At 36.1% G+C, this 20,515-nt stretch overlaps 1 protein-coding gene and 1 long non-coding RNA gene across 11 annotated transcripts in view; both read left to right on the top strand.

Annotated features, from left to right (window-relative positions):
• Window positions 1–20,515, top strand: part of LOC124161087 (PDZ and LIM domain protein Zasp) — a 190,249-nt gene that overhangs the window by 138,855 nt on the left and 30,879 nt on the right. For 7 of the 10 annotated variants that reach the window (XM_046537281.1, XM_046537273.1, XM_046537278.1 and 4 more), the window contains exons 2-7: window positions 317–468; window positions 5,264–5,387; window positions 7,717–7,779; window positions 9,246–9,376; window positions 10,376–10,476; window positions 14,895–15,483. In XM_046537281.1, coding sequence (XP_046393237.1) covers window positions 317–468; window positions 5,264–5,387; window positions 7,717–7,779; window positions 9,246–9,376; window positions 10,376–10,476; window positions 14,895–15,483 — 1,160 coding nt within the window. Of the gene's footprint in view, window positions 1–316; window positions 469–5,263; window positions 5,388–7,716; window positions 7,780–9,245; window positions 9,377–10,375; window positions 10,477–13,930; window positions 14,115–14,894; window positions 15,484–20,515 lie in introns of all 10 variants that reach the window. The other 3 variants (XM_046537275.1, XM_046537279.1, XM_046537276.1) reach the window with 3 other exon arrangements.
• On the top strand, window positions 1,581–4,302 carry LOC124161089. Its single transcript, XR_006865315.1, has 4 exons — window positions 1,581–1,831; window positions 1,951–2,146; window positions 2,261–2,342; window positions 2,611–4,302. It is a non-coding gene; the product is annotated as an uncharacterized LOC124161089 (long non-coding RNA).

The raw sequence follows: 20,515 nt of genomic DNA, 5'->3' as shown, positions 1-20,515 counted from the left end.
CTGATCCCTCTAATCTCGATATCCTGGACACTCCGAGGAAAATCGGCAAGCCTGATTCATTTTTTCCTCATATCTGTAACGAATTTTTGGGGGGGGCTCGGGCCCCCTCAGGCCCCATGGAGTCGGCGCCACTGTTTGGGAGTGTTCTTATGGTTTCGTCCGGGATTTGAACCCCGGACCCTTCGATCAGTGACCCAAAGGTTTATCCATCAGGCAACCGCGCTCCATCATCCCTCGCAATCGGATGAAAAATATAAGAATAATGCATTTTCCTCTTCGATCTCCGCTAACTGTGAATTTCTCTTGTCTTCCGCAGGTGGCGGTTGGCAGTTTGGCGGAGAAGGCTGGCCTCATGGCGGGTGATGCTGTCGTGAGGGTCAACCAGACGGATCTGTTCAACCTCCGGCACAAGGAAGCTCAGGACTCCATCGTCCGTTCCGGCAATAACTTCGAGCTGACGGTTCAGAGGTGAGTGAAACAGAGAGACATAGGTGATTGGGTTGGTGTGGTGGCTAGAGTGTAGGCTTCCCACTTCGTGGGCTCGGGTTCGAATCCCGGCGGTGGCAGAGAATTTTTCAGAGTTTGCCCGATCCCCGCTTGAATGCGTATGGAGGACATTTCAAGTGCAACACTCCGTCCGTCAGATGGAACTTTAAGACGTGGTCTCCTCGGTGCCCTTCGATAAGAGCAGGCTAATGCCGACGCCGGGTTTCTCTTCACCCTTACTTGCCCTTGTCGGGGCCTTAATACCCTAAATTTATCTGGTTGCAGCTTTCCGTGGGGAATCCAGTAAAATCCGTGAAAAATGTGCCTAAGTCTTTTTACACGAAAATTGAGGAAACTTTCGTAAAAAAACGTGAAAATACCTAGATTTTTTAAATAAACATGGCCGTTTAATTATTAAGGCAAATTAAACAGTTGTTATTTTGATTTTTCTGTCTACCGTAAATTAAGCATTAATGAGAAAAAAATCTCATTAAATTTTTCTCAATCAGTAAATACATTTCCTTTGAATTTTGAGAATGGATTATCCAGGCCTATAATAAGCGTAACATCAGTCTCGCGGAAAAATTCTCTGCCGTCGCTGTATTCAATCTGTGAAAATTACGTTCGAAAAGCGGATGCAAACATATTTTTTAAAAATAATTTGAATTTGCGTCATTTATAAACTATAGCTATGCGTTCTCGTATTTGAGAGTATCTAAATGATTTCTGCCTCGATAGTAGTTGCATTCCATGTAGCAACTCGGCGGAAAATATGCGGAATGTGAATTGGTCGGTAACTGAGGTAACACTGCAGTGTCCATGGAATTGACTGAAATAACAGTATGTATCCATGTCTCAAAGGTCACCCGAATTCAAGTGTGAAAGAGACAAAATGATTAGCCGTCAGAATTACTTAAAATTCGTCCTTGTATCACCAAGCCCTAAGGGACCATGACGTTGACAGTGACCTGCTCGGGCGCAGGCCTTGAGCTCGGCAACCGTCGGCACCCTCACCCTCAGTGCAGCCCGGAGGGACGCCACCGCCACGGTGGAGCGGGTGGAGTCCCGAAGGGCAGAACGCCCCTGCCATACAGGGCGCACTCCCCTTCCCGAAGTTGCCCCCGCGACGTTAGCGCCAGGGCAGTAGGCACGTATGGAAGGGTACTACATGAGCTCTCTTGGAATTTGGAAGGAAATTTCGCGCATGCGCAGTAATACAAACAGGCAGTTCAAATTTGGGAGGCCGAGAAGGAGGGTGGTGGAACCGGCGTTAACGGTTTGTTAACGGTCGCCGGCGGATTCAAGCAGGGAGAGCATCTCAGGAGGCCAGATATTTGTGAACAAGGTAAGTGATCCAGTGTATTGTTTCAATGTTAGGTTCGTTGAAATTCGGCCGTACTTTTCACTAAGCGTGAACCTAAAATATTGTCATTGAAATCTTTATTATTCATTATACCGTTTCAGACTATCACATTCGCCATCCGATTTGGAGCAGTTACATGGCTGCCGGGAGTATATGGAATTGACGAAAAGGCAGACAGTTTTCAAATATGTCGTCAAGATCAAGTGAAGAATGCAATTTTTAATATCGGGCTTGATTTAGTGAAACTACTCCCCAGCTCTCACAAGAAGAAAACTTTAATGTTACTCGGGCATTGGCGTGAGTATTATTCAGTGATTTGAATACATCAGTTAATTATTTAGTCTGTTTGGTTTTTAGTCTGTTTTAAAAAGTGGGGAGGCCTGCTAAATTTCCATTTGCCTTTTCTCTTAGATTCCCCATTGGATGCCGCTAGAGAGGTTATAATGAAAGAAGTCCCTTCCACCTCCAGTGGGATATATACCTTCTCTCTTGCGTGAGTATTATTCAGATATTTGAATACATATGTTTATTATTGAGTCTGTTTTGTTTTTAGTTTGTGTTAAAAAGTAGGGAAGCCTGCTAAATTACAAAATGTTCTTAAAATCCATAAAATTAAATTTTTATCACACACATGCATTCAGGATTGTAATGATGAAGTAGCAATTGAACTCTGCCTCTAAATAAGACCTTTTCTCCTCATATCTATTTGATAGACAACAATGTCCCTTATTTTTACGGCAATTTCCATGCTATTTTTCCAGCTGCAAATGGAGATCTGGGAGTCGAAGCCGGGGAGACAGCTGAGCTCCTATACTTCTTCGACAGGCTTTTTGATAGCATAAATGGTGATTCCCTGAAGCCACTTGCTGGGAAGCCATTACGGTGTGCAGTGTCTCCTTCATCTCAGCATGTGCAATTTTGGGGTGAGGCTCAGAAACTCCTGCAGTCAATGGTGTTCATTCATGGGCAGAAGGAGAGTAGGACTCCCTCTTTAATTAATTGGGGTAGGGCTAGGAAGTAATATTAAGGCCCTTTGGCAAACTTTACACAGCATTGGATTTAAAAACCTTACCCCAAGGAATTTAAATCCAGATCCACTTGAAAATAAGTGTGGGAGCATTCGAAGCTATGGGTTTCGATATAATGCTCAAACGTGCTTCCAAGTCGTGCTTCTGCTTCCACTTTGATTTCAATTTCATTGAAAGGTTATTTGTTTTCAATGTATTTCATTTTTCATAAAATAGTGGTTTTCTATTATCATTTGTATCATGAGTATATCTGTGTTTCATTTAATTTAAATTTCTAATGTAAAACAAGTGGGTCATAGATGTAGTTCACAAGTCCTACCCCAAGTAATTGTTTCATAGGATTACGATTAGGGATGTGTTGATTCTCAATACCATTGATTCGTATACTTGGTATCGGTATCGAGAATCAATAACTTTAGGCATCGACACATTCCTTAGGATTATAAATTTTGAACATGGGTGGCCAACCTAATATCATTAATAAAACTATTTTTAGTGGTGGTACTAAATTGAACCTAAAAACTGATCAATACAGAAGAATTAACTAATTTTAAAAAAAACTTGTACAGATAATCAGTTATCTTTAAACATACACCTGTTACTGGTGAAAATGATCGATAACCAATATAATTCACCATTTACTCATGGTAATTGACCAGTACTGACGGATTTTGCCAGTATTTATAATTAAATTTTTGTAATTAAATGGCTTACAACAGTTACATTTGTCATATAGGTTGGCCATCCCTGGTTCACTTGGTGATTTATAATGTTAGGAGTTAGTATTGGTGCTGATAACACTGAAGCCTGCATGTTGTGTTTTCACAACCACTTTGTGATGCTACTGTTATAAGCCTTCCTTCGAATGCTACTTACCGTATAAGTTTAAAGTGTTATCAAAATACCACTTTGCAAAACTGAAATCTTCTTGTATTTAAATATCCATGCTTTGATGGCTTTCATGATAAGCCTAATTCAAAAGTATTTTTTATGAATGGTAATGAGTGTTATGATGTGACTTTCCAACACTGAAACCTCCTTGTATTTAAACATCCATATGCTTTTATGGCCTTCCATAATTATAACTGACTTTAATACGTGATATTTTATGAGTGGTATTGTAATATGTAACTTTCCTAAAGAATGTCACTAAGTGTTACTTGTATTTGGTTTAGAAGTCTTATTCATATTAGCGCTTAAAGTCATGATGCGCTAGGATACAACTTAGTATTGTGCTTTATGGGTTGTATAATGAACTACTGTTATTCTTAAAATTTAACTCGATTTCATTGTACCGCATTTTAACTTTGCGTGTGTTACGACATGCTTTCGATGTTTGCTTTCATGTTTTTGTGGTTTGTTTCTGATATCCTGCTTGTAACTACATGATATGTGATTTTTGAGCAATAAAACAAGTAAATGTTATTTTGTGTTCTCATTTTCCCTTTCGAAATACGCGGCAATTGAGGTATCCTATAAAGTAGGCATCTTGCACTACGAAAGGGGGCGGGGCTAAATCGCTCTACTGCTGATAGTTCCCTTCCGCCCGCAGTGGCGCTACAAACGCTGGTCCCGTTTTTTAGTATTGAGTGTCCCATGTATGGCCCCTGCCTTGCTACGCGTCTGGTATGGCCGTGTTTCAACATATGCCAAGGTTTGGGCGTACAGTATCTCAAAATTTATTTCCTGGCCCTTTTACTACTTCGGCTCTCGGCAGTCTTACAATCTACAATTACCGGGCGATTGCTATGACATCTCCCCTAATATTTTCTGCGTAGTTCTTTTCTCGGATAGAAGAAGACAAAAGCAACTCGCAGTACGCTCTGTTGTCCGTTGTTGAACATTGGCCGAATAGGTCGAACATAAGCTGCGCGACTGGTTGGACGCAATGGCTGAAACTTCTGTTCACTGTTGTCCCTGGTGTTGCTGTAACGTATTCTCGGCGACCCGTATATTTTTGTCATAAGTAGGCCTTCATACTGCTACGGTTACATCATTTTCAGTTGCGAGGTCATAGAAGCAGACGGAGACGCAACGATTCTTTTGCGTTTATAGGGTACAAGCGTGTCTCGGATGTTTCGTTTCCTCTAAAACGATTTTCCATGGTAAGTTTGAATGTGATGCGATTAATGCATTTGCCTATTTGCTACTTTTCAGAGGTAGTAGTAGAAAAGATAGACGTAAATGATCCTTGTATACATACCATTTTGCGTAGGCTCGTTAAATTTTATTCTATTAAAATTTATGGAGTAATTTTTAGTATCTCTATAGGATGAACATGCTTTCAAAACATAGTTTAATAAATAAACGGTATTATATTTTACGTTGTTTGCTTAGGAATGAAACATCTCGGACTAACAAATGTCCAAATTTTCTTTCTTTTTAGGGGTGGACAAACAACATGGAAGCCTCAGGTGACTCCTGTAGGCACTATGAACAAACCGAATGCATCTGTGCCCCTCACAAATGTCCAGCCAGTAACGAAGACATCACTGGCCGCAAGAAAACCGGTTTGCATGGATTTTTCTTTCCCAAATTGACACTTAATAGTCTTAGAATGCCTAACTGCAAGATGATATGCTTCTTATTTGGTTTCACGTATCTATCTTTTGTAACATATTGACATCTTATAAAAGGCAGCTTTTTAGTGACCCTTTTAAATTAGAAAATTCTTAAAATTAAATTTTTAAAAGTTATTTCTATGATCACTAACTAAAAATACTTGGATTAAAACAGCAAGTATCTTGAACATAATCAAACTTCATAAACAGTGGATGGATAAGTTTTGTTTCTCCATAAAGCTGACAAGAATTAAAAGGCCACAGTAGTTTAAATAATGACCATTATGGGTGCCTGTTATCCTTGGTTTTGGTAAAGACTTGGTAGGTTGAAGTATACTTGATACCCTGAAAGAAACCCGAAAAATGGGAAGACTATGGCAACACAAGGCTTTAAGCAAAAAAATGCAAAGACTATAGTCTTCGCGTTTTTCAGGTTTAATCCTTGTGGCCTATTGCAAGGTCATGGCCATAAAATATTTTTGAGGTGAGTTTATTTGGAGGGTATTTATTTGGAGATGAGCACACTTAAGGCCAAACATTCCAAAAAATTTGTTGAGCTATTACCCCTTGATCCAGCCTGCTCTGTTTATCCTTGGGTTTTTTTAAATCTAAATATGATGATTTTACATTTTCAAAATCTGAAGTTAAAGCGTATAGGCTTTTATTTATGTTTTCCCTGAATTTTTAATTCACCCAACCATATTGTTCAATTTCAGATACTTTTATGTTAAAAAATCAAATTAACTGAAATACCCTTGTTGTTTGGAACCCATAATAAAGAAAATAAAAAAGATTTAACTATGTCTGGGAGGAAAATTGATTTTAAGGCACTTATAATTAAAGTGAAGCTTTTTTACCTTTGATATGTAGACTTTGTTGTAACTAAAGATGGGTCATTTGAACCCACGAAACCTTTGAAGGCCCTATTAGTAATACCATGATAGCCTCCATTCACTCGACCTTGGAGAGCACCTTGGTAACAACCAGCGTGGTAACCCAATGCTGCTCTCATGTGTCAAAGTTGTGAAACTCGTTGAAATATAAATGACCAGTGGCAAAAAAATTGAATTACACTGCAAATAACTTGACTTATCTTTCTTGAAAATCACCTCCACTACGCTGAAACTTCGTCCTCGATCCATTTTTGCTCTCAGTCTCGATATGATCATATCATTCTTCTTCAAATTTAACTGCTTTATGTGCATTCATAAATTCATTTCTTACCTACTGCATAGAAGAATGAAATTTAGCCAAAGCTTACAGTTGCTCTGTTGAAGCATTGCTTCTTTTTGTAATTTGAATTGCATTTGTTACAGGAGCATTTGAAAATTAAGGTTTGAAGTATTTCAGATATTCAAGAATCTTTTGAGTAATGGAATTGAGACGATATAGGATTCGTTCCATCTCTAGTTACAACCCTCTTGTAATTGTTTTAATAATAGTAATATTCATTTGAGACTTAATGGAATCACTCTAAATGTTCAGGACTGTCTATAAACAGATACCTCCTCTGCAAAAACGCTCAACAATCGCCCACCAAATCAAATCTGCTCATATTGTACCCCAAAAATACGAATGCGCTCAGTTGGCAGCAGCTGGAGTACAAACACTCACCTCCACTTCTCGAAGCTTCGGAGGTGAGTGTTTATGCTCCAGATACTGCCAGCTGAGCGCAATTGTATCGTTGGGCTACTAGATGCGTGGGTTTGAATCACTCGGGGATTGTTGAGCATTTTTGCAGTGGGGATATCGTAACGTTCTACATCACATCTCATGAAATGCTTCTTTTGTTATTTTACTACATCTATTTCTTCATTAAAATGGATGAGTCTTAAAGTTTAATGGCATAGATATAAATTTTTAAAATTTTATTTCAAAATTTTATCTAATGGGATTATTTTTTTTTCAAAATTGCTCAACCTTGTCACTTAGATAAGGCATATGAAACTTTTATAATCTTTATGTAAGGCTGTATAATGAAATAAGGCTGTACAAAAATTTTAATCGAGCTAATTCTCTGGCCTTGGCATAATTTTATTTTCACTTAACTGAAAAATCAGGGGGAGAATTCAATGAATAAATATGATATGAATAGAATGTATGCAAAAATAGTAACTTAAATCATGATGATGCTCATTATACTTTGAAAATAAACATATCCAAAGGTAATGGTTTAATAATTTTCCTTGTTTATATTTTAATTGAATAAAGAAAATGGCTGCCAATTCAGGGTATGCATGCACAACAATCACTAACTCATTCACTTACCTTCGCACAGGAACAAGCACCTATTGGAAGTGGACACAATGTGTCAGCAAAGCCATTCGCCACTGTACCTCAGGTGAGTTAGGAGCAGTGGCCACTACTGCATGGGAGAGTGTAAGAAGTGGAGTGAAGATGGAATGTGGTTCAAGCTTCATAAATATATATTTGAAGTATAAAGTAAAACTTAGCTTTGAGATACACAAGTACATACCTTATTGTTGTGAGAAGTCGAAAGATGCACCTCGAGAAAATGAAGAGCAATAGCAATTACTGGGTATTTAATTATCCTAAAGTTTAAGGGGATAGGAAAACATTTGATTGCACAAAATTAATTTAATTTCAAGATTAATGAACAATTTTGAAGTGGTAGCTTCCATAATTTTTGCGTGAGCGTTAGACTTAAATGTATTTTATAAACAATATTGGACTGTTATGTTCAAGTAAATTGGGAAGAAAATTTACTGTATTACTCCAACTGTGGCTCCTTCAGGAATATAATTTCCCCCAATTTTTGCAGCTTCAATATTGGAAATTTTGTTGTGCTGAACAGAAAAGATTTGCCTTTTAGAAATTAAATATTTATACATACCAAATTTCCTCTTTGACTCCTGCTAGGGCATTTGCTTTGGTGCTTAATGAAAGGCTGAAATCCAAGCAAAGCTTCCGTAAACTCTTGGCATAAATCCTCTTGAAATTTTCTGACTGTCAGAAAACATGAGTAAATCACGGATGACTTAGGAAAAAAAGTTGACTCCTGTACCCTAATTTTTTTCAAGTAATTATGTAGGCTTTGTTCAGGGTGAATCTACGAGTGTGCATGTAGTGGTGAATGAAGGTCATTTGTTTTGGGGATTGGGCTGAGCACCACTTATGGTAATGGCTGTAGTTTAGATTACCTCTGTGAAACAAGGGTTTTGGAGAATCCCCTTCAAAGAATTAATTACCATTAAGTGCAGGCATATATGTATCACTTAATTATTAAATCTGTTACGGATGAAATAAATGTTAGCGTTGGGTAATTGTGTTTGAGACTACAATTTTTCTGTTCACCCAAGCATTTTGGGGTTAGACTTCACTCCTTCTTTTTTCAGCCTGAGCATTACCTTTGCTTATGATGCCATTCATATGTTGAATTGATGTTTGAGATGTTGGCTCCAGACATGCCAGTGCAAGTCTTATTGTTATAGTAACCTGATATTCTCTAATGGAAAGGCAATTTAAACATTTTTTATGCGACTTCCATAAGACTGGCAGATTGTATTTAAGTTTTTAATGCTTTATAGTTTATGATATGCATCATTTCAAATTATTTTAAATTTTAAGTTTGCATAACATTTTTGTGACAGAAGAATGATATTTTCCTAAGTTAATTAAGTTTTCTTTCATTTTTGTTGAGTCTTACTTCAGAATTAAGTTATCTTGTGAGAGGTCACTAAATGTGGAGAGGATATTAGAATAGCACTTGTCAAAAAGATTGTTTATATGAAGTTAAGATTCCTTATTAAAATTAGGTATTTTATGAAATGTTTGGAATTTTTGCAGGTCAATGGAACAGAACCAATTAAGGCCATTGTTAACAAACAGTATAACACCCCTGTTGGAATTTATAGTGAGGAGACTATTGCTGAGACCCTGTCAGCCCAGGCTGAAGTCCTTGCTGGCGGTGTTTTGGGGTATGATATTTCCTCTCCATTGACTGTAATGTGTAGTTGTCTTGTCTTCTGAATGCTATTAGATACTGAAATATCTTTCATTGATATGTATTTCTGTGAGATTTTTTTTATCAGTGATCACTAGTCAATTTGTCTCAGATTGATGTCTTTCTCGATTCCAATAGGTTAGACTTTCCACTCTAGCGTAGTTTATTTCTTATTGAGAATGGGTTGCAGTTTACCTCAATTATTTAAAATGGCTAAAAAATTTGTGCATAAGTAAATATGTGGGACTTTCACAAAGAAATGACTAGAATTCAAACCAATATCCACTATAGTTTTACCAGGGTCTTCGACCATCTAAAAAAAAATGAGGACCCTCTCCCTAGTTGATTTTATATTTTTCAAAAATTAACATATAGAAAAGTATCTAATGGCAGCATAATTTTTCTAAGTATCCAACATGAATTCAAGGAATTTTGGTTGTATTCTTAGCTAAAGAAGGAATCAAGGGAAAACCTCTGTACACTTATTGAAGTGTGCACACTTGTGAGTAATTCAATCAAAATGGGGCAGTCCTTTCCAGAAATAACTGCTATCAAATCTAGGCCTTCTTTTTAATGAAATATCCGATGTAAATGGAATTTTCATGCATTTCTCTATTCAGCTAGAATGTGGTGTATTCCTTGTTATGCTACTGGCATTCCTAGAAAACCTGTTAGGTATTAATATTATTGTTTGTTCCATTAATGTATTGTAAATATATTTTACAGATTCATATTTTGAGGATTTATTCATTTATTCTTCCTATTTTAGTCTAGTAAATATAAAATGCATTTTTTGCATTTTAAAGCTATGTTCTATACATATATGCATTCCAAATATATTTTGGCAGATTTATATTTTGGGGATTTTCCTTTCATTTATTCCTATTTTAGTCCAATAAATGTAACATTATTTTTTTATTTTCGATAAACTGCGTATTTAATATTTTTAATATCTCTGATGCTTGCATTGTAGAGTTAACTTCAAGAAAAATGAGAGGAACTACGATGCTGCTAAGAGTGAAGTTCTGAAGATGATCCACGAGATTGACAAGGAACCCAGGGAGCCAGAGCCTGGTAATGGGATTTTAAGTTGTTCTTTTCCAATATCAAAGTTAAAAATTTGCATTTGGTTTTGTCATTTATGATTTATTAAGGAGCATGTCAATTTTCTGTGTATTTGAAGAATTAATCTGATTTTTTTTAGCATTACTAGGTATTCATTTCATTGGTTTGCATTGGCTTAAGGAGCTACATTTTCTGACTTTATCAAATGTGTTGGATGGGTTTGAGATGAAATATTAATAATTTATTTAGCCTTATCGTAATGCTACTATGGCAGAGTAAACATGCTATTAGCATCAAATGCAGTCAAGTGCAATTTGTGATTTATTTATTTATTGAGGATTGAATCAATAGGATTAATGAATCTGCTTTCAGGATTCTGCATAAAATTAGTTAAAAGTAAAAGTGGTTCTTTAAAGTTGTTGATTTTTCACTGTTTTATCCTCAAAGTAGAATATTTCCCTTTCACTAGGTTTACTTCTTAATTAATTGTGCAAGTCATATTGGGGAAATAATTTTGTGGCGAGTTTTTGGATCATGCAGTAGTAGTTATGTATTAGATAATACAAGGTGAATTTTTCCTTGTATTAGGACCTGTCAAGGTTGGTGCCGGTAGACTTTAAAAAAATATTTTGAAAACAGACCTTATTGATGCCCTCAAAGATCTGCATGTCATTCTATTTCAAGGCTTTGGTTTGCAATGCTGTTGCATTTAGGTTATCATAATTTCAAGTGTTCCCATTTAATTATCATGCATTTTTTTACTGTGCAGTAGTCTCTGAATTAATTTCTGAGTGCTTTCATGCAGTATGCTATGCTGTGTATGGGAAGGCATTGTATCTCACGTTCTACTACATAAAAGTTAACTTTTATGCCCAGTAGAAAAATTTATGGAGGGCTTATGGGTAAACTTTTCTCGGGATTCCCACTGGGTTAAAAACTCCATTTTTATAGGCATTTCGAGCTTTGACTCAGGTCTTATCCTCAGGGCTGCCCTGTTGATCTACAATCGGCATTTTTGTATGCATAATTTGGACATGGATTCTAGATTTTGGTGTATGTTCTCTATGTGTTTTTATATCCTACTCACCATTCAGCTGCTAGGAAACCTGCTTTTGCATATGATTAGGTGATTGTGAAAACATGTTTCTGTTTATTCATCTAGCAAATTCTTTTAATTAAAACAATTGCAGGTCATAGTGAAGACCATATTTTGTAGTTACTCCATCTTTGACAGTAGTACCAATGCATGGAGTCTTTATTCAGATAATCGTATTTTATTGATGATGAATTAAAAGTAAAATTTTTAGGTTTTTTGCACTGGCCCTCTTTTGTATTTTTGATTTAGTAATTTTTTCAATGAGTTATGATGTTTTTCCATGCTCAGATTTATATTTTCCTCTCACATCTTTCTTCATCAATTAATTTGTATTTGAATTCTAAAAACAAGTTCTCCTGCCTTCTCCATATCTATACTTCTGTTTTATGTTTCAAAGGTTTTCCTGGAGAGTGATGCCTGTTTATGGTCTTTATCTCTCTTGTATTTGTTTTACAGCATAACCCCCATATTACTGCAAGTACTTGTATGAAAATGTATACTTTTGTTCATGTGATAGCAATGATACCCTGAAGATTCCCTAAGAAGGATAATTTTTAAAAGTAATCATGTTATCAAAGTTTTGACCGTTATTCAGTCAAGCTAAATTATTAGTCTGTGTTTTTCATTTTGAGCTTTGACATGAATGTGAAAGACAATTGCAAGTACCTGTCAAGAACCAAGATGAAAAGTAGAAGAAAGATGCACTATTTTCCTAAAATGGGAATGAGGTTTTGAGAGGGAGATTTCTTACGTTCTAAAATATCTTCTTTTGATTCTTAACCAAGCATTAGGACTTTTGAGATACTCCTTCCATTGATTTTGGTGTCCATATCCTTTCAGTTTCTCTTAGAATATAATGCTAATATTTGCCATTTACCTTGCTAGCAATAGCTTTCTGTTTCATGAGTTTCAATTTTTTTGAGCATTCATTACGAATTTGGTGAATGTTTCTTATGTGTTTTTATTTCTTGCTCACCTTTCAGCTGCTAGGAAACCTGCTTTCATATTTGAGTAGATGATTGTGACTACATGTTTTTGTTTGCTTATCTACTTTCCTCATTCATTCTCCAAAAAAAATATAATTTGGCCTTTCTTTAACATCTTCGACGTATCAAACTTTCTCTTAACCCATCTGTGGATTTTTGTTGTAGTAATACCAGTGAGAATATTTGTTGATTTTTAAATTGACCTTTACGTTTACCTATTTGCTTATGTATTTTAATTAGTCAAATTGTGTTAGGTCATATCCTAGAGAATGGTAGCTCACTTAAATTTGTATAGATGAAAATCATCTTACTGTTTTCTTTCCATACCTCCAGAGGATGTAAGCATACATGTATGTATATTTTATTATCATAGAATAGATCTCGGGGGATTGGTTGGCTCCATTTTTGTCAGTTCCTGTTATCGGTTCTAGGTTCCTGTTCTTGATTCTGATTCTTATCAAGTGTTTCCTTTTCATTGGTGAATGTTCAAATGCCATTAACACGTTCCCTGCCATGGAATTGAAGACTATTTCACCCATTGCACCGACGTGTTTTTCTTTCGTTTTAATAGTTGGATCCTTTCCATTTGAGTTTTTGTATATATTCGCCCCACACGCCACGTCGGTCACATCATATAAGTGGCACAGAAATAGCTGTGACTGACAGCTTACTATGAGCAGCCAAAAGAAAGGCTCATTCTTTGGTCATAATGAGTGAAGCTGCGTGAAGATGAAGTACATGTTACGGTCATTATGACCGAAACGGCGCTGAACGTGTTAATGATGTCCTGAAGGCTATTACAAAAACTGCCTAAAATAGCACTTGTAGTTATCTATAAACACAGCTTTATTCACTTTATTTTAAGTTTGTAATCTAAATTATGCTTGAGAAAAGTTTTTGAATTGGGTTTTTGAAAAAAGTATTTTGGCACCAATTCATACTGAATTCAGTTCTGATTCCAGTTTTGGACTTAAAAACGTGTGAATATATCCGTATGCAGGATATCCAAATGCTGATGAAAGTTAAAAGGAAAAATATCTCTGAAGCAGGTTTTTTGATTGTCTTATGCAGTCATCAACGTGGAGGGAAACAGGTGGTGTCTGAGGCTTGGCTAGAAGTGACATCTATTCTCCGTCCCATTGATGATTGTCTAACAAAATTGAACCACTGGTTTCGGAGATATTTTTCCTTCTAACTTTAATTGACATTTAGATTTCCTGTCCTCAGAAATATTCATTTTAGCCAATTTGTAACTTAACTTATCCATTCAAGAACCTGTGGAACCTAGAAATGAGGAACTGGACTGACCCATTCCTAGCTTAAAGTATAATAAATAACTTTGCAAGTGTTCATCATGCTACTTGTATGTCTACACCATCAGATCCAGAGGTGAACGCCAGCCTGGGATCAAGGACTGCTGTCTTCCCTGTCACTGGCTTGAGGCATGTGTCTGCTCCTGAGACCAAGGTCCCATCCTCCGACCAACCCTCCTCTCCCTATGCCGTTCCCAAGGCATCTTTGCCCCCCGGACAGAATATCTGTGCAGATTGTGAGAGGTTGATTGTGTAAGTACAGACACAGACGCTGTGGTTGGGGCTACTATATTCTGGCAGCAAATCCCTCCTCTCGCTCTTCCCTCCACTACTCATTAATGGTATGCTTATAATCGAGTTTCTAATAGCTTACTTGCTGCTTCACTCAAGCATCGCTTATGGTGTTGGTGGTGGTGAACGCTCTGGCTATTTATCCTCCCCCAATAATGCTGCAGGCTTGGAGATGCACTTACATAAATCTCACCAGATTTCAACTCTGTATGAACCCTTATATGCTCCGTATGAGTATATAAGTGATCATAAGTTGAATATCTACTCTGTTCTTCTATAATGTAAGGAGAACCTATTCACATCACTTAACAATGTTAAGCTTTAAGGAAGCACTTCTACTAATGTTTTCTTTCTCTCTTTTACTTTTCAGTTACACTATTCATTAATGACTAAGAGCAGATGAACTTTATAATAACCACCATTTTGGTCAGTGTTTGTGATCAATGTTGATGATAACAGATGTTGTATTTGACTCATCTTCTACCTAGCTACGTGTTTTACCGACTATTGGCTATGTTTAAAAATGCTGAACATCGCTAATGTATGGCTGTGTATTATAAAGTTCTGAATGTTCTTAAGTATTTACTGCAACCTATAATTTATTGTCTTGTTTACTGTATCTTTTCCTTAATATAATACTCATTTCTAAAACCAGCCAGCTTTTTTCAACCAAACTAATGCAAGTGCTTCAATTTTTTCACCCCACACATCCGCTTCTTTTACCTGATGGTCACATATTAGCAAAAACTGCATTCTTGGGCAGGACAACATTGAGATTCCCTACAAAATCTATGACTCCCACTCGAGCATATTCTCCAGGCATGCAGCAAATGCAGAAAACTCAGCACTATGAACAATCACAGCAATATCAGCATTATCAGGAACAGTCCCAACAATATCAGGAATACTCTGAGCAAAGAATCGAACAATCGCAGACCTATGAGTCACAGACTCAGAAATACACTGAACAATCCCAGTCTTCTCAGGAATACACTCAGAAACAACAAGAGTCGCAGCCTGAGGCAAGTCAACAACTTAACAGGCCTGCCACACCATCCTTCCGCGCAGTATCTCCGATCCCACCATACATCCCCACGCCCTCTGAACAGGGTAACGCTCCCAGTTCTGAACAAGCACAAGGGAACGAACAAGAATCATCTTCTTCCATGAGTGCACAAAACCCTGGGTCTGAACAACCTGCAACCCAGCCAGAAGCCCAGAACAATCCCTCAGATACTGAGGGTGATCACGGTATGCCTGCCCCCGGAAGCTACCCATCTGAAGCGCCCCCTGTTGAAGTTAAATGCTCGGGTTGCGAAGCCTCAATAGTGTGAGTTGAGTGTAGGTTGCTGCTGTAAAAAAAATATGCTTCACCTGTTTGTGAGGTGTTGTGGAAGTCATCGCAAGTTGCTGTCTGTTCAAGGTCCACCGTACCCCTTCCAAGTGGGACTCTGTTCATTTGTTTCTCGTGAACAGCATGACGTCAAACACATTGTTCGGTACCTGTTTCTCCCTGGGAGGGTTTTTGGATGTTGCCGAAGCATTTCTTAATGTTGTGAAGTTTGGTGGGCATGGTTTATTGTATGTCGTGATGGTGGATGTAAATTTCACATTGATGTATGGAAGCCCTCGCACACTGAACCCCTGCATTTAGTGGACCAAGAAATTTAGTAGATGCCTCCCTCGAATATTCGTTATATTTTTCTAAAAAATTAAGAGGAATGTACTTATGGAATGAAAACTAGTCATATAGCCAATGGTAATATTTCAATTTTTAATTTAAATTTTGCAAGCCGAATACAATTGAGTTTTGAATAGATAGTGTAATATCTCACGTTGTTTTTGGCTGATGTGGCTAATGGAAATTTTTGGCCATATTCAGATAGCTTGAATGGAACCTGAATAAATGATTTAGCGATGTAAGTATGTATATGTACTTCTGTTCAATGTCCCAAACCAGGTAGGGCTGAGCCTATGAACAAGGCCTGTATTCACACATGTTCATTTAGTGATCACTGACCTTCTTCCTCAGTAAATAGTGAACATTCTTATAAACATGCAGCCCTACATTCCTCATGCTTGAATGCAGCTCAGTTTACACTTCACTTTGCTTTGGTTCCCATGGACCTATTATTAAGCTTCTTAACGGATTCATACATATTATTAATTCTCTTCTCACATTAACCTTGCTTTTAAAATACATAATTTTAAAGTGAAATTCTTCAAACTCATTTTGTGATAACTTGTCAAAATTTTATTTGTAGGGTTTTTTGAAGCTTTCACACTTCTTTGAAATAAGTTATTTCGGTTTCTTAATTTCTAGCTACATCTTGCTTATTCATTTTCTTAAACTTCTGTAACTAGTGATATTTATAATCATCTTTTATTGATGTACATGTAATGGTATTAGTGAACAGATAATGCTGACACATGGCCATGGAGACTTTAAAAGTGTATGCTTCATTAATTTCTGATGAAAACTGTTTTTTATAATTTTATAAAATTTGGAACATAAACTCGTGTTTTATTTTTTATACATTCAACATTGACATGACATTGGCATGCCAAAGGCACTGGTAAATTAATCCTGAGGCTAGAACTAAATTGTAGAATGGGTGTGAGGGTCTTGTTGATTCATAAATACATATTATGATTTTAAAAATAATTCTCACTGCTATTGAATTTATAAAAATCATGATTTATCTGAGGTAAATATGAAACTTAATAAATGATCTCGGCTCCCTGAGGGATACACAAGTATTAGTGAAGCTATTAGTGAAAGCCAGAGTAAGATACCTTTATCCTGAACCAATTTTTGACAAAGTAACCTTTTACAGCTGGGTTAAGTTATCGTATCCAAGATTTTGAGTCATATAATTCATTATACTATATTTACCTAAGATGAAATTCTTTGTTGATTTTGGTATTCAATTAGTCGTCTATTTTGTCAACCTTGTAATTAAATATGACATCCAGCCCATTGGAAAATGTGTCTTTCATATGGGGAGACATTTGAGTATTCGGTATTATTATTATACATGAGCACCATATGAGGTTGTAAGAACCTTATGGATGGGTATTTTACGCAGATCCAAGTGCCGGCCAGAAAAAATCAAATGCTGTGTCTGTACTTTGTTGTTTGACAATAAGAATTGTGTTAGTTTTTTGTCTTCAATTCTTTTTATTTCTTGCTCTACTCTTGTCTCTGTGATTGTGTGTTGGCTTCTGTTTTTGTACCTATATGTCTTTTACTTTCTCAATATCTCAGGTGTGAAATGACAGTGGAAATGAGGTTGAAGAGTAATTCAGGATGACTATTTGCCAAACGTAGGAATTTATCAAAATTTAATTGCCATAAATATATTGATAATTAATTGAAAGCATGAAATATTTTCATGTTTGTGATACTTTCATGTATTATAATATAACTGATAACGACCGTAATGAACAAGACAACAGGCTTATTAAAACAAGACTCTAAATTGTGTTTTAATCTTCACATATTCAGTCATTCCCAGTATTTTAATGCAGCCGTGGTAGAGTGGTGGATATTCCTCATCGAAATGAGGGGTAAAAAGGGGTAATCACGGTTTGCTGTGTTTACACTCCAATAGTAGTTACTGTTGCCGCGAATAGGAGTTATTTTACTGATGATTATGAAAGGCCATGAAAAGTAAAGACTTGTATTTTTCTGTTTTTTATTCCATTGAATACTTCCCTAGAGATCAGTGAGATCATGGCAAAATTAGCAGTGCCGGAGCACACTTTCCTTAACTTTTTTTTATAGAAGTAAAATATTACTCTGTTTTTTAATTTCAAATTATTATTTACATTTTATTATATTTTTTTTGTTTGGTTTATGAATTTATATACATAATAGAAATTTTGAGATTACGAAATTGATGAAAGTGTTATTTGACTATTATGTCTCTATGTTAACCAGTGCCAGAACGGCGTTCTGGTGCGTTCCGGCACCATGATACCACTGCAAGAGATTTAATAATCAACAGCATTAACCCTTTCAAAAATACTCATGTATAATTTGTTCTTTGGCAATAAGAATTGTATTAGTTTTGCCTTCAATTCTCATTATATTTTGCTTTATACTCAACGAATCACTTGTGACAAGAAATTGCTCCAACTACCATGCTATACTGTATCCAGAGACCTGGCAAGCGATTCTCTGCTTGCCAGGTCTCCGCTACACTTCAGTCTCATGCGTTGGCCTCACTGTTGTTGTTTTCGACTTATGTGAGTGATTCCTTCCCTCAGTGAAACATTCTCCTTGAACATGTTAATGAATCAGAACTCAGGTTGTGTCATCAACTAATGAAAGGCGGTTTGCTCTTGTGCTTTTTCCTTTTAAAATTATGAGGGAATGGCTGAATGAGGAAGATTTTTGTTGTTGTAACTTATCTTTCCTCTTCATCTACCGAATTCTTTTAATGAACAGTGATTTTAGGTCGGAGTGAATTGTCTCACTGTCAAGAGAGCTGTTAATATTTTGAAGAGTTGCTATTTATGTTTGAAATCTGAACTTGAGGCTGTTTTTTCATGGAAGAAAAGTATCTGGGAAGACAACCTAATTATGTTTTTTTAACTTCCTTCTTTTGGCATATTCTGCATTTTTTACATATTCTACTTTCAATGACTTACTGCTATTGAATTTTGTTTTTATCTGTTGAAGTTTTGAAATGACATTCAAATCATGCGTATCGATATAGTGTTTGCTTTATAATGCTAATTGAGTTCCATCTTTCTGATAATTAATTCAAAAGATCAAAGAGGAATTTAAATAACTCGTTTGGCAAACTTAATTTTCCAATTTCGATTTGTACATTATATTTTGTGCTTCCTTTTTTATCATATGGTTACTCTTAATCACTCAAATGGCGCACAATACTTTTGAACTTGTCATTGCATCTAGCAATAGATGTGCATTTGCAAAACTAGTATTGTGAATGTTTTCTGCTTCCTTCTCTATCTCTTTTTTGCTGTTTGTCTTTAAATATTTGTTATATTCTAGCATGCTGCACTGTATCCAGTTTTGGCATATATTCATGTACACATAGAAAGGGCAAAGTTTACTTATGCATTTTTTCATATATTGGGACTTGACATAAACATAGGCCTATCAATTTCCGTTTGTAATTGTGTTATCCTTTTTTGGTGCCTGTTACATATAATTATTTGGCATTAAATCATGTGGGTTAAAAGCTTCCCATTTTCAAACCATTACAAACCCACATGCTTTCCAGCCATTGAACATTTTCATTTTTTAATCAACTTTGAAATATGGTGAACTATTTCAAAAAATTTCTATCTATAAAATAGATGCGTAGAAAAATAATTTGATTAATCTGCCTTTTGCTGTCAAGAATGCTTTAAAATTAATAGCAAAGATTTGGTTTACATTGTCTTTATTGAAGCTGAATGTTTAAGTGGAAACTTCAGTGCTTTTCCTTTACTGTGTGTACATGAATTTTTATGATGTGTTCCACATTGAGCAGTTTCTTCAGAATGTATTATGTGCATAATGTCTGGTTCTGAGCCCAACAATGCACAATCTGACATTTGAATTATGTGAAAGGTTATCTGGGTGGCTTTTGTCACATTCATCGCTTGAAAATGATGGCGTCAGTTTATAAATTTAGTCATTTTTTTTGTAATTTTAATTTTAAATATTGTGTGAGTCTAGCCCGAGTAATCCATTGCTGAAAAACTCATCACTGGAACAATTCTAAGTCTCTGCAAAAGGCTAAGAGAGGGGGAAATATATATTAGCTGTTGAAAATGATGTGCTATTTATTTTATAAACATCCCCATCGATTCACAGTAATTGCCATGAAAAAAATTCCCATGGACTGAAAATTGAACCATGTACCTTTGGCTTTTTGGGCCATGGCTCAGACCACTATACTATCCAGGTCCATAATTCTTATGGTCATATACTGAGGTTCATGATGTTTATGGATGATGGCTCACAATGAAAATTAAGCAGTATTAACCCTTTCAGAAATACTCGTCTCTACTTTTTTGTTTGGTAATAAGGATTGTATTAGTTTTTGTCTTCAATTATTTTTATTTCATGCTTTAATCTCAATGAATCTCATGATTTATTGTTATTGTGATATGATTATTTTGTTGGTTGAAGTTGCTAATGGGCTAGAATGGGCTTTCACAAACATATTCTGCATAGAGACCTATTACTTCACGAAGATGTGTACTAGTTGGCTGAAATTTAATTACTTATCCATTTAAGTAGGGATGTACCTAGTATGAGAATGTAGCTCAATTTTGGAACACATTAGCGAATGGAACATGTTTTGAGGAGGAATTTTGCATGTATTTTTGAATTTCCA

The sequence above is a fragment of the Ischnura elegans genome, chromosome 6 (assembly GCF_921293095.1).
Source record: "Ischnura elegans chromosome 6, ioIscEleg1.1, whole genome shotgun sequence".
NCBI lineage: Eukaryota > Metazoa > Arthropoda > Insecta > Odonata > Coenagrionidae > Ischnura > Ischnura elegans.
Note: the sequence above shows the minus strand (reverse complement) of the source record. Positions and strands in the feature narration are given on the sequence as shown.